Here is a 14,008-nt window from a genome sequence, read left to right on the forward strand (position 1 = left end):
GGGATACAACAGTCAAAGCAAAACTGAAAAAAAGAAAAAGAAACATAAAAAGCAAACTAATTAAGGAAAAGAGCCTGTTATCTCTATTTTAATGTACTATAGAGGAAAATAAAGCAGAAAGGGAAAGTGAGGATTTCTGGTTGTGGGGGTGGGTGAGGTTTTTGGTTTTTGTTTGTTTGGTTTTTGTTTTGTTTTTTTAAAAGATGGGGTTCGAGCAAGGCCTCACTGGAGTAAAGACTTGAAGGGAGTAAAGACTTGAAGGCAGCCATATATATCTGGGGATGTAGTGATCAGGCAGAGGGAACAGCGACTGTAGAAGTCTTAAGGTGGGTGTGTGACTGTTTCTAAGAAACAGCAAAAGAGGCCAGTATCTGGGGCAGGGTGAACAAGGGGGGAGAGTAATGGGAGATAATTATTATTACGATCTTAAGAATCGTTGGAGGGGCCTTCATGGTTCATCTTTGCTGTGGGTATATGTTGTACTGCTACTGGTCCAAAAGTGGAAGGCCTTTTCAGAATTAGAAATTTTTACTTTGGAAGAAACTAGAAAAGGCAAGGTATTTCCTCAGATACTCTGTTTTTAATATAAGGCCTTTAAAGCTCATCTGGCTGAATCATTGAAGCAAATAAGAACAGATAGAAAATTTATTCCTTTGTCTCTGATGAAATAAATGAATTTAGTTAATGATTTTACATCATTTAAAGATTTACAGTAAATCTGTATCAGAACATCAAGACCTTCTGAAAGATTTAGTTTGATTATATAATTTTTATAGAAAACTAGAATGTTAACATTATAATGTTGATGATTTCTTGTTAGGATATAACTTAGAAGATTTGGGGTTTTATTGCCCAATAGAGGCTTTTCCTAGAATTCTCACTGGATCCAATCTCTAAAGGCTAGGGAAGCTGTTTTCCATGACATCACTCTTGGACTACTGCTCGTACTGAGGAATAGGCAGAGGAGCATTAAATGAAAATCTTCTGATGAAAAAATAGCATTGAAGCAGGAGTGATTTTTTTCTCGCAAGGTTTCTTGTATTATAGAACGATTAAATGCTAAACATACCTGAAAAGTGAAGTAATTTGGGTAATAGGTGCCAACCTGGGGCTGGAGAACCCAAGAGCCTTCCTAAAAGCTTAAACGGTCATTTGCAATTTGGTACTGAGTTATAAAAACATTTAGATAGACAAGAAAGAATTTCCAGTATTAAACAAATTAAAGTTATGCAGCCTTTCCTCCCATATTAAACTGAGTTGTTTCTCAATTTGAATAGTGTGTCCAAGAGTAAAATGACTGCTAATAGAGCTAATACAGTGAGTCTGTTTTTAAAATTTTCTTGCCTTTTAGATTGAGAAGTTAGCCACTTTGAGATTGCCAAACTTAAAATTTTTTCTTTATAAGTTACAGAAATGGTGAGAAACTTTATGACTCAGAAATTAATTCTATTTTTATCCGTAGTAAGCCTTGCATTTTCTTTTCAGTGTGTGAGTATGGGGTTTTCTGCATTAGGCACCAACTTTGGTAAGCTACCTGTTTGAGGGTGAAGGTAGTATGACAATTTAAATTTTTCATTGAAAAGAAGTATATCAAGCTCTGAGAATCTAGCTTTTGTTCCAAATGGCTTAGGATTTTGTATGAATTTTTAAGGACCTTTGGGAGGAATGTGAAAACATTAAATTAATGCTTATGGCATAAACATGGAGGTTAATTTTGAAACATCTTCTATTTGCCTAGAATTTTGCCTTCAAATCGGAATGGCAGCCTTCTAACTGAAAAGGAAGCATTAATTTCTTTGCCTTTAATTTCCTGTCCAATTTTACCCCCACCAGACTTCTTTCTTTGCTGGTCACTAGAGAGTTTGAACTGTTAGAAATTTCTGTGATATAAATAGCAGTAATAGTCTTCCAGGGCAGAGGTAGGAAGAGTATGTTTTGTGTATATGCATGTGTTGTCATTGATCTCTTGATCATACCATCAGTGGTACTCAAACCTTTTGGTCTCAAGACCTCATTATTCTCCTAAAAATTTTGGAGATCCTAAAGAGCTTTTGTTTATGTGGGTTTTATCTGTTTATATTTACCATAATAGAAATTAAAACTGGAGTATTTAAAAACCCATTACACGTTAATCTAAGTAGCATTTTTGATGAAAATTAAACGTTTTCCAAAACCATATAAAACTTGGTGAGAAGATCTAATTTTTACCTTTTTGCAGATCTAATTAATGTCTGACTTAATGGAAGACAATGGGCTTCTTATCAGCCTCTGCATTTAATCTGTTACCATTATCACACATGTAGCTTCTGGAATACACTGAGAGAATGAAAGTGAAAAAAAACTTTTAAAATTATTACTATGAAAATAGTTTTGACTTTGTGGAGTCCTTTAAGGGGATGAGGACCCCATTTGTCCCTGGACTACACTTTGGAAATTGCTGTATTAATCATTTTTATGTGTAGAAAATATGAGGCTTTCTTTTTTTTCCTAATCAGTGCCAAGTTGATGAAACAAGACAAACTCTTCAATATTTCTTTCCTAGTAGTGTATGTCTTGTCACTAGTTTAAGTTGGTTCCGCTTTTGAAAAAAAACAGCCATTTGAAATTCTAGAGGCCAAGTTTCAAATATATACATATGTGGGTTTATAAACCATGATTTCCTTTAATCTGATGGTCCATTTTTGAAAAGTGAGGGTACAGAATTTCTGTACATTGAACATTTTGTATGTCAGTAAATCAGAGCCCCTTAATGGATTTTTTTTCACCATCCTTCATTGATTTATAGTTCTTATTTGAGCTTAGTTTTACAGTGATTCATTTTTATGATTATTCCATAAATTGCTATAATTCTTACAGAATTCTTATGCATAAGTTTTTATATGTTTTTCTTTTTGTATTCCTATACTTTCCTTTTTCTAATTAATGTTTTTTTGCTTATATATGTGTTTTGTGTTTTTATTTTAATTTAAGCCTCACTTTTTTTTTCTTTCCTTTGTAGCTTCCGGGGTATGGATTGTGAACAAGTTGGTTTTGTTTCACGTGTTCATTTGTAAGTTTGGCTCTTTGATGCCTTAAGCATTGATGTAGATCTGTGCTGTTCAATAGAATATAATACAAGATATGTGTAATTTTAAATTTTCTCATAGTCACTTTTTTTAAGTAAAAAACAGGTGAGATTACTTTTAGTATATCTTATTTAACCCATTATATCCAAAATATTATTTCAACATGTGATCAGTAGAAAAATTTGTAAATTGAGATAATTGACCCTTTCTTTTTTGGACTAACTCTTCAAAATCTGGCATCCATTTTATACTTACAGCACATGTCAATTTGGACTAGCCACATTTCAGGTGCCCCATATCCCGGTGGCTAGTGGCTTGTGTATTGAACAGCACAGATGTAGAGTAGCTACTCTGGTTAGGGCGGAAGAACTTGAACAGCCCGTAAAAACTAGAAAATCATACTTGTGTGATGAGAAAAAATGGGAAATAATGCCATTGCCAAATGAAGTCCAGTGTTTTGACTACCAGTACATCTCCTAATCTCTTATAAACTTACCTAGGGAGGTGTGGGATCTGTAGCAGTGATTTTGAGGGGTATCAAGTTCCTTTGGTTCCTTTGGTTTTGTGAATGATAAAGGAGCAATAGGCAAGAAGTGGACAATGGAAGCCAAGATTGAGTGACCTCTGGTGGAGTGCCTTGCTCTGGGCTAGGCATTTAAATGAATTCATTTAATCACCACCGCAACTCAATAATAAGGTGGTGATGATAATTCCTAATGTGTAGATGGAAACTGAAGTCAGGAGTTAACTGAAATTCTCCAGGTCACGCAGTGGTAAGTACTAGTGAGCACTCTTAATTTCAAAAGTTTTGCTCTTTCCAACAGAATACAAATTTCTTTGTATTTTTTTGCAAATCGGATTCTAGTTTTATCTCTCTAAATAGTTGTATGACCTTGAAATTTTTCACCTGTCAACCTTAGTGTCTTTATCAGGTTAGAGTTGGCCTGGGTCCTAAGAGACTTCGCTGTTAAGGCAGGTTGGGGTTTGAAGGAAGTGCTGTGGCTAAGGAGAAGGATTTTTCCAGAGACAACCAGACTCTTAAAGGGTCAGGTCTATTATATTGGTTCCAGTAGCACCAACAGAAGGGGCATAGTAAGCCCTAACATTATGGTGTCCTTAAGGGCCACATATTGTTCTTAAGTCTTTATGTGTATTAATTCATGTAATCCTCACCACACCCTTATGAGGAAGATTCCACTGATATTGATGTCACTTTTTACAGATGAGGACGTTAGAGCACAGAGAGGGTAAATAGCTTGCCCCAAGGTCACACAGCTGGTAAGAGGTAGAACTGGGATTCAAATATGGCCCCTAACTCCACACCTGTACTCTTTAACTCACTACTTCCATTTAGAGATTAAATGTTGGTCAGTTAATCACCGAGCATTTTATCATTTTCTGCTTGTACACATGCTTCCCATTAAAATGTAAAATACTGCTGCCGCTCTAAAGCTGTTAGTTTTATTGATAGATGCACCAAGCTTTTTCATGTAGAAAAGAAGTTACTGAGATGTCCCAGCTATCACAAATTAGTTTTAGAAGTCAATTTAGATCAAGTAAACTTGACAAATGCATTGCTAAGACTTGAAAAATAACTATAGTTTATTTAGTCTGCATGCCTACGTAACTGCATTATACCTCTGTCAGAGAATAAGTGACAGATTTATGACGAAAATTTTTGAGTTCATCATGTTCAATGCTCTCAATTTTACAGATGCAGAATAAGACCAAGAAGGTTTGGGTAACTTAAAGTGTAGTAATTTCTGTTCTAAAACCCTGTTAGTTAGGGACCTTGACTATAATACCAAGGAAAAACCCACCTAAGGTAGTAAAAAAGGAATTCATTCTAAGCATGGAAGGACTTCTCTTAGAACCTGGGGACAGGAATAGAGGTTGGCCTAGCAACTGGAAAAATGAGGATGTTGGGGAGCACTCCCTGTCCTCTTGTCTTAGCTTTATTCTTCTTTCTCATTTCACTGGCTTTCTCTGATACTCAACCCGCATGGCAGGCAGAAGTTGGTGCCCACAGCTGCTCTTTGACATGTTCCAGTTCTAGTCCTACACAGTGCACATCTCTTTTTCCCTTTTCTAAATTATTGACGAGAGAGAGTTCATCTTAATGCCTATTTCTCACCCCAGTCTGACCTTATGTGACCGGACAGGATCACAGAGTGGAAGCCTGCCTGCTTGGAGTCCCCCTTAGTGGGCTGGGTGCCCAGAGGAGTACCGGTGCTGTCCTTAAATTTTTAGGGTCTTTTGACTCCCAGTTTACCAGTCATTCTCCTTTTCTTCCTCCCCCCCTTCTTTGCTCTATGGTGTTTCTACCATAGTAAGTATCTGGAACCATTAGATTGCTTCTTTTGAGAAAGCATAGTTTCTCCTTTTATTTTTTTTGAATTATTAATTTTTTTATTCAAGCACAGTTAACAATACAGCCTTATATTGGTTTCAGGTATACGATATAATGATTCAACAATTTTATGCATTTCTCAGTGTTCATCAAGAGAAGTGTACTCTTAATCCTCTTCATTTCACCCATTCCCCCCACCAACTTCCCCTCTGGCAACCATCAGTTTGTTCTCTGTATTTAAGAGTCTGTTGTCTCTTTTTTTCCTTGTTCATTTGTTTTTTAAATTCTGCATATGAGTGAAATCATATGGTATTTGTCTTTCTTTGACTTACTTGGCATTATACCCTCTAGGTCCATCCATCTTGTTGCAAATGGCAAGATTTCATTCTTTTTTTCTTTTTTATGGCTGAGTAATATTCCGGTGTGTGTGGTGTGTGTGTGTGTGTGTGTGTGTGTGTGTGTGTGTGTGTGTGTGTGTGTGATATATATACATCTCCACATTCTTTATCCATTCATCAGTCTGTAGACACTTGGGTTGCTTCCATATCTTGGCTATTGCAGATTGGTACAGCCACTGTGGAAAACAGTATGGAGCTTCTGTAAAAAATTAAAAATAGAATTACCAGGGCACCTGGGTGGCTCAGTTGGTTAAGTGACTGCCTTCGGTTCAGGTCATGATCCTGGAATCCCGGGATCGAGTCCCACATTGGGCTCCCTGCTTAGCGGGGAGTCTGCCTCTCCCTCTGACCCTCCCCCCTCTTGTGCTGTCTCTCTCTCTCTTTCATTCTCTCTCTCTCAAATAAATAAAATCTTAAAAAAAAATAGAATTACCATATGATCCAGTAATTCCACTTCTGAGTATTTGCCCAAAGAAAATGAAAACATGAATTCAAGAAGATATATGCATCTCTGTGTTTATTGCAGCATAGTATCTCCTTTTAAAAATGTCCTTTAGATGGAACCTTTTTCAGGAAGGTCAGTAATAGCTGTTTGAGACCTTATTAGATAGTGATAGCTGTTGAATAGAGAGGGTTACTTTGACAAGTGAAATATATGGTATTTTAGGCACTATCAAAATAACAGATTAATATAAAACAAAGCAGTCTGCTCTCAAGCATATGAACGTTAATGTCCAGTCTTGTACTACTGAATCTCCATTAAATGTGACTGATATCTTGATAAGTCAGAGTGATAATTGGTGATCCTGAGAAAGATAATGAAATATCAAATATTTCATCTGGTTTAACTTATTGTGTTTTCTAATTCCACTTATTTTGAAAATTGATCATTAGTGTGATGTGGGTAGTCCTCTATTAACAATAATGGTTGGTTATTCAGATACCACACTGTGTGATGTTCCTTTTGTTCCCGGTACGCAGTTGTGTACATATGCCTCATATCACTTGGAAAATTCTAAGTTCTAATTCTAATTTTAAAAATAATTCAGGAAAAAAACCCAGTAGCTTACTTTCATCTTGAATGTATTAGTAAAGTTGTTCTGCCAAGCATTGCTTACAGAGTCTAAAATATTTTATATCTCTTTTCCAAATGATAAACAGCCCTCTTGTGTTCTGCCTTTCCAAAATGAAAGTATAGCTTTTGGATTAATGGAGTACTAATAAAAAACTTGATAATAATTTCACCTTGTGCATACTTTGCTGTCTTAGGTAAGTAAACATACTGTGTCATTTAACCAATAAGACTTGAAGGTAAGTTAGGGACAAACTGGGGCAAGAGGCACCTAGAATGCCTCTTGGTAAGATGGGGAATGCGGAAGAAAGAACTGATTGGGAGAGGGTAGAGTTATGACTATTTTTAGACATGATCATTGACTATTTTTAGACATGATTTTGAGATCCCAGTGGGGCACCCAGAGGTATTTAGTGGACCATTCACCACTTGGACAGAGATGGTCAGTGTAGGGTAAAGGTAGGTAATAGGAGAAATCATGGGTTTAGATGAAGTCATTTAAGGAGACGCAGAGTTTAGATGAGAAGAGAAAAGGTCTGAGAACAGAATTCTGGGGAATGCCAGTGTTCATTCAAGAAAAGTGAGCCCAGGAAGGAGATTGAGAAATAAGCAGCCTAGGAATAGGAGGACAATCAGGGAAATAGTATCGTGAAACTGAGCGAGTGATGAGCCAAGGGAGGCAGTCATGCTGCAGAAGGATTCTGAGAAATAAGGGGCTAGGATATAATCATTGGATATGGCAATTAAAGTTTTTTTTAAAGATTTTTAAAAATGAACTTTCAAAATAATAGTACACTTTTGTGGCAGATAGATTAGAAAACAGTTTAGCAAAAGGGAAAAAATTAGAACTGCTTGGTAGAACATCCCAAGATAACCATTTTTAACATTATGGTATATTATCCTTTCAGACTTTTTTCTTGCTGATTAACAAAGGGTTTTCTTTTCTTTAAGATGACTTTAGACTGGGATAACTGCTGAATCAATGGGTTAATAGATCAAGAAATTAAACATAGGGTATCACAGATAACATATTGATGATACAAAGTAGAAAAAAACAGTGATAGCCTACTCGCAAGAGTGGAGAAGTAGTGCTTTTCGCATGGCCATGGAAGCTGCCTTTTCACTGCCAAATCCAGGGTGCAGAGGGGATTCCCGAAAGGCACATACCTCCATGCCTAACATAATGCCGGAGGCGCTCTTGCGGCAAAGCAAAGGAGGAGGCATTGGTAATAGAGTGGGGAGATTGGAAAGGAAAGCACTTGGGAGATTGGGTCTAATACCAGAAGGTCTGAGCTGGAAAAGGACGGAAAGTAAAGTTTGGAAATGATAAGCCAAGTGAAAAAGGCAAAGGTTAAGCCAGAGTGAAAAGTTGACAGTTTAGATTTTAGATGGGGACCAGTTTTAGATTGTGGTGAGATCTAGCACGTATGGGAATACGGTTTTAAAATGGAGTAAGGGGAGAGGTTGTAGGAGTTGAGGCGACCAGGAAAATTGGACTTCGTGGGTTTTGTACAAGTGATCTTATGTGAACACTGAAGACGTGGAGAACATGAGTCTTAGCTGGGTGCCGAAGTTGTCCGTGAACATGTGGGCGAGAGTCATTGATCAGGATGTGGGTAAGTGATCAGTGAGAAGGAGCAATAGAAGATGGATTTTTATCTGAGCAAAAGGCCATGTTTTAGAAAAAGGACAGTAGCAACCTAAAAGAAGACTTAGAAGGTAGGTTTAATAAGCTATCAAGGAGTATTTTTTTGTATTTAAATCTGACTGTGGAGAAAACTTTGTGACCGGCGGAGCTGGTAGGGGAGTTTGTTGACTCTGAAGCCTGGTTCCACAGGGCACAGACTAAAGGGTGGGGAGGGAACTGGGGGATGGGGGGCGGAGCTGCGTGAGGGTGAGAGGAGAGGATAAGCGGCCCTTGGCCTGGCCAGCAGCGTGGGAGGGAGGGTAGTTGTGTGAAAAGGAGAAAATTACTTTGCTTCATAAACAGTCTAAGAAACTGAATTAGTTTATTCTGGTTAGGAGATCTCATTATCATTCTATCTTGGCTTCATTTCTTGGGTATGCAAAAATGTGGTTTCATTCCCTTCAAAAATTGTATATTTATATTTTAAATATATAAGCAATGTGTGATCACTGTTTTTTAGAATAAGGTTAATGAGGTAAGTAAAAAGGAAAAGGAGTAAACCTCAGTTTCTTGAAATCTTACCACCCGGGGATATCATTTTGGTATATATTCCTCCAGACTTTTCTCCTCTCAACATACACATGTGTATTTAATTTTGGAAAATTCACCGAGTAAACTGCAGTTGTCTGCTTCATTGTTTTTTCACATAATAATACCTAATAAACATCCTTTGTCAGAATAGGTAGATTGCTGCCATCGTTTTTAGTTGTTATAGTAATCCATTAGAGAACTACACCACATTTATTTAATAATCTGTTGTTGGGCTTTTGAACGTTTTCCATTTTTTTATTATAAGTAAGGCTAGAACTAAAAATCTTGTGTGTACAATTTGGCATATTTATCTGATTATTTCCTTTGGGTAAGTTCCCAGGTTTTTTCAAGGTCAACAGTGGTACTCTGGTTCGATTTCTTTTTTGTTGCTTTTTCTCGTAATTTAGCATTTGGCTGAAAAATCCTTTTTGTGTTGACAATTTGGGGACATACTGAAATATATTTGGTGAACAGTGTAAAATCAGTGGGCTAGGCATATATTGTTTGTAAGATATGCAATAGACTTTTTTCCCCAGGTAGGGAAGCCAAAAACATTAGCCTGCAAACCTTTAGATTGTCTTCTCCCAAAGGGCTTGTCCATTTAAGACTTAGGCAGTGGAATTGAGATAATTATGAAAAATTGTTTAAGCTCTTAATAATGTCTTCAGAATGCATGGAAATGATTAACACAGTTTTCTTTGATTACCTTTTTTCCAGGTGATTCATGGCAGGGGACGTGGAAGGATTCTGTTCCTCCATCCATGACACCAGTGTCTCTGCTGGGTTCAGAGCACTGTATGAGGAGGGATTGCTTCTTGATGTCACTCTGGTTATTGAAGATCATCAGTTCCAGGCCCATAAAGCACTCTTGGCCACCCAGAGTGATTACTTCAGAATTATGTTTACTGCAGACATGAGGGAGCGAGATCAGGACAAAATTCATTTAAAAGGTCTCACTGCTACTGGTTTCAGCCACGTCCTTCAATTTATGTATTATGGAACTATAGAACTGAGTATGAATACTGTTCATGAGATCCTTCAGGCTGCCATGTATGTTCAACTTATAGAAGTGGTGAAGTTCTGCTGCTCTTTTCTATTAGCGAAAATCTGCTTAGAAAATTGTGCAGAAATTATGAGACTCTTAGATGATTTTGGTGTAAACATCGAGGGAGTCAGGGAGAAGTTGGACGCCTTTCTGCTAGACAACTTTGTGCCACTCATGTCCAGGCCTGACTTCCTGTCTTACCTGAGCTTTGACAAGCTCATGTCTTATTTGGATAATGATCATCTGAGCAGGTTCCCAGAGATAGAGCTGTACGAGGCTGTGCAGTCTTGGCTGCGGCATGATAGAAGACGCTGGAGACATACCGATACCATCATTCAGAACATCAGGTTTTGTTTGATGACCCCATCCAGTGTTTTTGAGAAGGTTAGTGCATTTGAAAGCAATAGACAGGACTCATCGTTCAGTTAAGGCAGTATGTTTTTGTAGGTAAGATTCCCAGGCTTGGTCAGGAGCAAAAAAGAGAAGAGTTTATAAGAATAGTTCATGGATAAGCAGTCTAATTTGTTGTAGCTTGTGCATTTAGGTTTTTAAAAACACATTTTGTGGGTGAAAGATGAACCAGGTAGGTAGTAGAGTAGTTTTGTTTTGAAAGTACTTTTAAAGTTGAAGCATAATTATTTAACCCAAAATATTCCAAGTTTGCTTTAGCTTTTTCTTTCCATAAAGTAATTAAATCTAAACTGGGTCGGATTAGCTCTGTTTTTAAAAATTAATTTAAGTAATACATGCTGAAATTAGAGTTGAGAGGAGTTTTTGTAGTTTTGAATGATGTACATTAATGCAGTTTCGTATTCCTCTAAAATGTAGTGAGTAAACATAAAATAGCTCTTGAAAAGCAGTAGGCCCTAGTGGTGATGCTTCCCTACCCTTACCTAGTTGATTTTCTTCCCTACTCTTAAGTAGTTCTGTTTTTTCCCCTGTTGCACTATGAATACTAACTAAATTTAACCATGAAGACATGTTTATGTCTAAAACCATTGTTTTGGCATTTCTAACTAAATAGACTATAAATCCTCTGCCTACGTTGATCAAACATCCCTGTGCACATTTTACCATGTAATAGTTCTGCTATCTGAAAAATAGTCTTTCTCCAAAACAACCTTGGCCTTTTTGCATGAAAGCATATTTCGTTTTTGTATCAGAGTCTCACTTGTGATCCTTTCTTGCTGAAAGGAGAGAAAGCAGTTTCAGTAATTGCTTAACTTAATTGGTTTCTAATCACATGGTTACCTCTGGGGCTCTGTTTACCTCTTGCATCTTTTCTTCTTTCTAGAAAGCACACTTAAAGCTTTGGTTCGACACCCTTCATGTTAAATAGTTCTTCAGCTTTAGTTACCACAGCTGGTGATTAAAATACAATATTTGCAAAGGAGGGCTGTTTACACCGTTTGAAAAATAAACAAATTTGTGCCTTCAGATCACACTCAGCAGCCTGGCATGTTCCTCCCCCCCCCCCCCCAAATGCTGTGAAGTGTCATTAACTTATACTTTCAATAGAGAACCCAATTTTATGGGATTTTATCTTTATTCTCAGAATGTACTTGATCTGGCAGAAATCATTGAAACTAAAGAATACATTTCTTAATTACTTTTTGTTGGGTGATAATCGGCCCCACATCAACTATGTAAATCATTTGTCTCTGATTTGATTTTTTTCCTTACTATTGTTTTTATTGCTCTCTTTCCTTGGGGAATCCTGTTTTGTCTTTATACATTAGATGCAACTGCACTCCCACTACTAAAACAAAAACCCTCCAACTTTAGTCTAGATGGAAGTACTGGTGAAATAAATAAAATTTCTCCTTCTGTGGGACAATATGATGGAATTGTTAGCAGTAAATGATTTTTAAATGCTCAGTGCCAAGCCTTTTTATATTCTAATTACCAGTTCAAGCTGGTCAGTAGTGACAGTGGCTGAAGTGAAAGTTAATACCATTGGGTAGTTTTGTAAATTATATGAAACATCACTTGTACCTTCTGATGGATTTTGTTTGCTTAAATAGCATAGGAGGTGGTTATTCACCACTGGCCAGGTATTGGGTAGATTTCCTCAGAATAAAAATGTTAAGGCTTCCTTCTTGAGTTAATTTCTTAGGAAAACTTAATAAGGCCCTGGCCACAGAGGAATCTTTATTTTTTGTAATATTAGAAATCTTTTAGTTTTATTTTAGTAATACTGGTAAGATAAATGGAAGGTAGTCAGTGATTCTTAGCGATGTATGAAAGTTAATGCTTATCAAAGGAATCTGTGGCTTTCTCTTAAAATTCCAATAGAGTTTAACATACATTGTAATACTAGTTTCAGGAGGGATGTATGGCTTTCTAAATTTTGAAAACACTGCTTAAGCAGATTTTTGAGAGCTTATCTCTAGAAATAAAACTTCATAAACCAAACTAAAATGGAAAATTGGGTTGGGAAATAAGAATTTAAACTATTTTGCACCATACTAATTTGAGCTCCCTTGAAAATAGGGCCCATCTATTTTTCCTTTACTTAGTACGCTGCAGGTCTCAAACAAAGCCTTTTTAATATCCATTATATACGCACGGTGACAGAAAGGGCACAGAAATAAAGACATGTTACATCTGTGCTCGTCCTTTTTTAGTACGAGAATCTACATGGGGAAAAGTGTAGGCAGTTTTGATTTGTGGTTTTATCCTATAGGCTGAAATTTAGAAAAATGGAATATTGATAGGTACTTCTTATTTTTAGCTTTAAATTATTAAAAACTTCTTATGACTTACTAAACATAAAAAAGTGTCTGAAAGAATAGTGGAATGGTCACCCATAAACATATCCTGTAGGTTAATATTGTTATCATCTTGCCACATTGGCTTTAGCTATGTAAAACCATTTCAAAGAACGTTGTAGACATTATGATACTTCATCCCTCACTGCTTGATTGAGCAGCTCATTTCCCAACAGTGAGGAAATTCAACATAACCGTAATACCATTGTTGAAATTAACAATCATTCCTTAATGTCATGTAATAGGCACTTCATTTTCTGATTTTTCTCATTTGTCCCCTAAATGTCTTTTTTCAGCTGTTTTTTTTTTTAAGGATTTAATCAAAGTTCGTACAGTATATTGGGTTATTATGTCTCCCTTTGAATCTAGAACTGTCTCTCCTTTTTCTTATGATGAGGATGTTCAAACATAAAAAGTTGGAAGAGTAGTATAATGGATACCTGTGTAGCTGTCACCTAGATTCAAGAACTGTTAACATTTTACCATATTTGCTTTATCTAGATCTTTTTTTCTTTGCTGAACCTTCAGAAATAATTGCAAACATAATACTTCATCCCTAAAAACAACACGCCTCTCCTATGAATAAGGACTCTTTCCTACCCAAGTTCACTGCCATTCCACCTAAGTAAATTAACATATCATCATCTAATAGTCCATATTCAAATTTTCCCATTTCTCAAAATGCCCTAGAATGTAGTTGTTACTTATGCATTGCTTTTGGTTATCACATCTGTCTAATCTTTCTTAATCTAAAACAGTCCCCCTCTTTTTTTGAGAACGATAAGATCACTGATTGTCTTAGTGTGCTCCATATTCTGGATTTATCGGAGTATTTCTTTATGTTGGTATTAACTTAGTTCCTCTTTTCCTTATGTGTCCTGTTAACACATCTGCTGTTCAGCATTGTGTTTTTTCAGGAACAGTTATGGGAAAATATTGTTGTAATGCCGAAGAAGTCTTGGCACTTAGCAACTCTAATCAAACTTAGAATTTACATCCTTTTTTTGTATTAGGAGGCTAAGTAGCCTGATCCTATGACTAAGATAATCAAGAGTTTTATTCATAGTATTCTGTTAGATTTGTTTTAGA

At 36.5% G+C, this 14,008-nt stretch overlaps 1 protein-coding gene across 3 annotated transcripts in view; it reads left to right on the forward strand.

Moving 5' to 3' along the window:
- KLHL15 (kelch like family member 15) overlaps positions 1-14,008 on the forward strand; it is a 34,949-nt gene that overhangs the window by 3,189 nt on the left and 17,752 nt on the right. For 2 of the 3 annotated variants that reach the window (XM_027609525.2, XM_027609528.2), the window contains one exon: positions 9,821-10,532. In XM_027609525.2, the coding sequence (XP_027465326.1) occupies positions 9,828-10,532 (705 nt within the window). In that variant the 5' untranslated portion in view covers positions 9,821-9,827. Of the gene's footprint in view, positions 1-3,019; positions 3,050-9,820; positions 10,533-14,008 lie in introns of those variants that run through there. The other variant, XM_027609527.2, reaches the window with a different exon arrangement.

This window comes from Zalophus californianus, chromosome X (assembly GCF_009762305.2).
Source record: "Zalophus californianus isolate mZalCal1 chromosome X, mZalCal1.pri.v2, whole genome shotgun sequence".
In the NCBI taxonomy this organism is placed as follows: Eukaryota; Metazoa; Chordata; class Mammalia; order Carnivora; family Otariidae; genus Zalophus; species Zalophus californianus.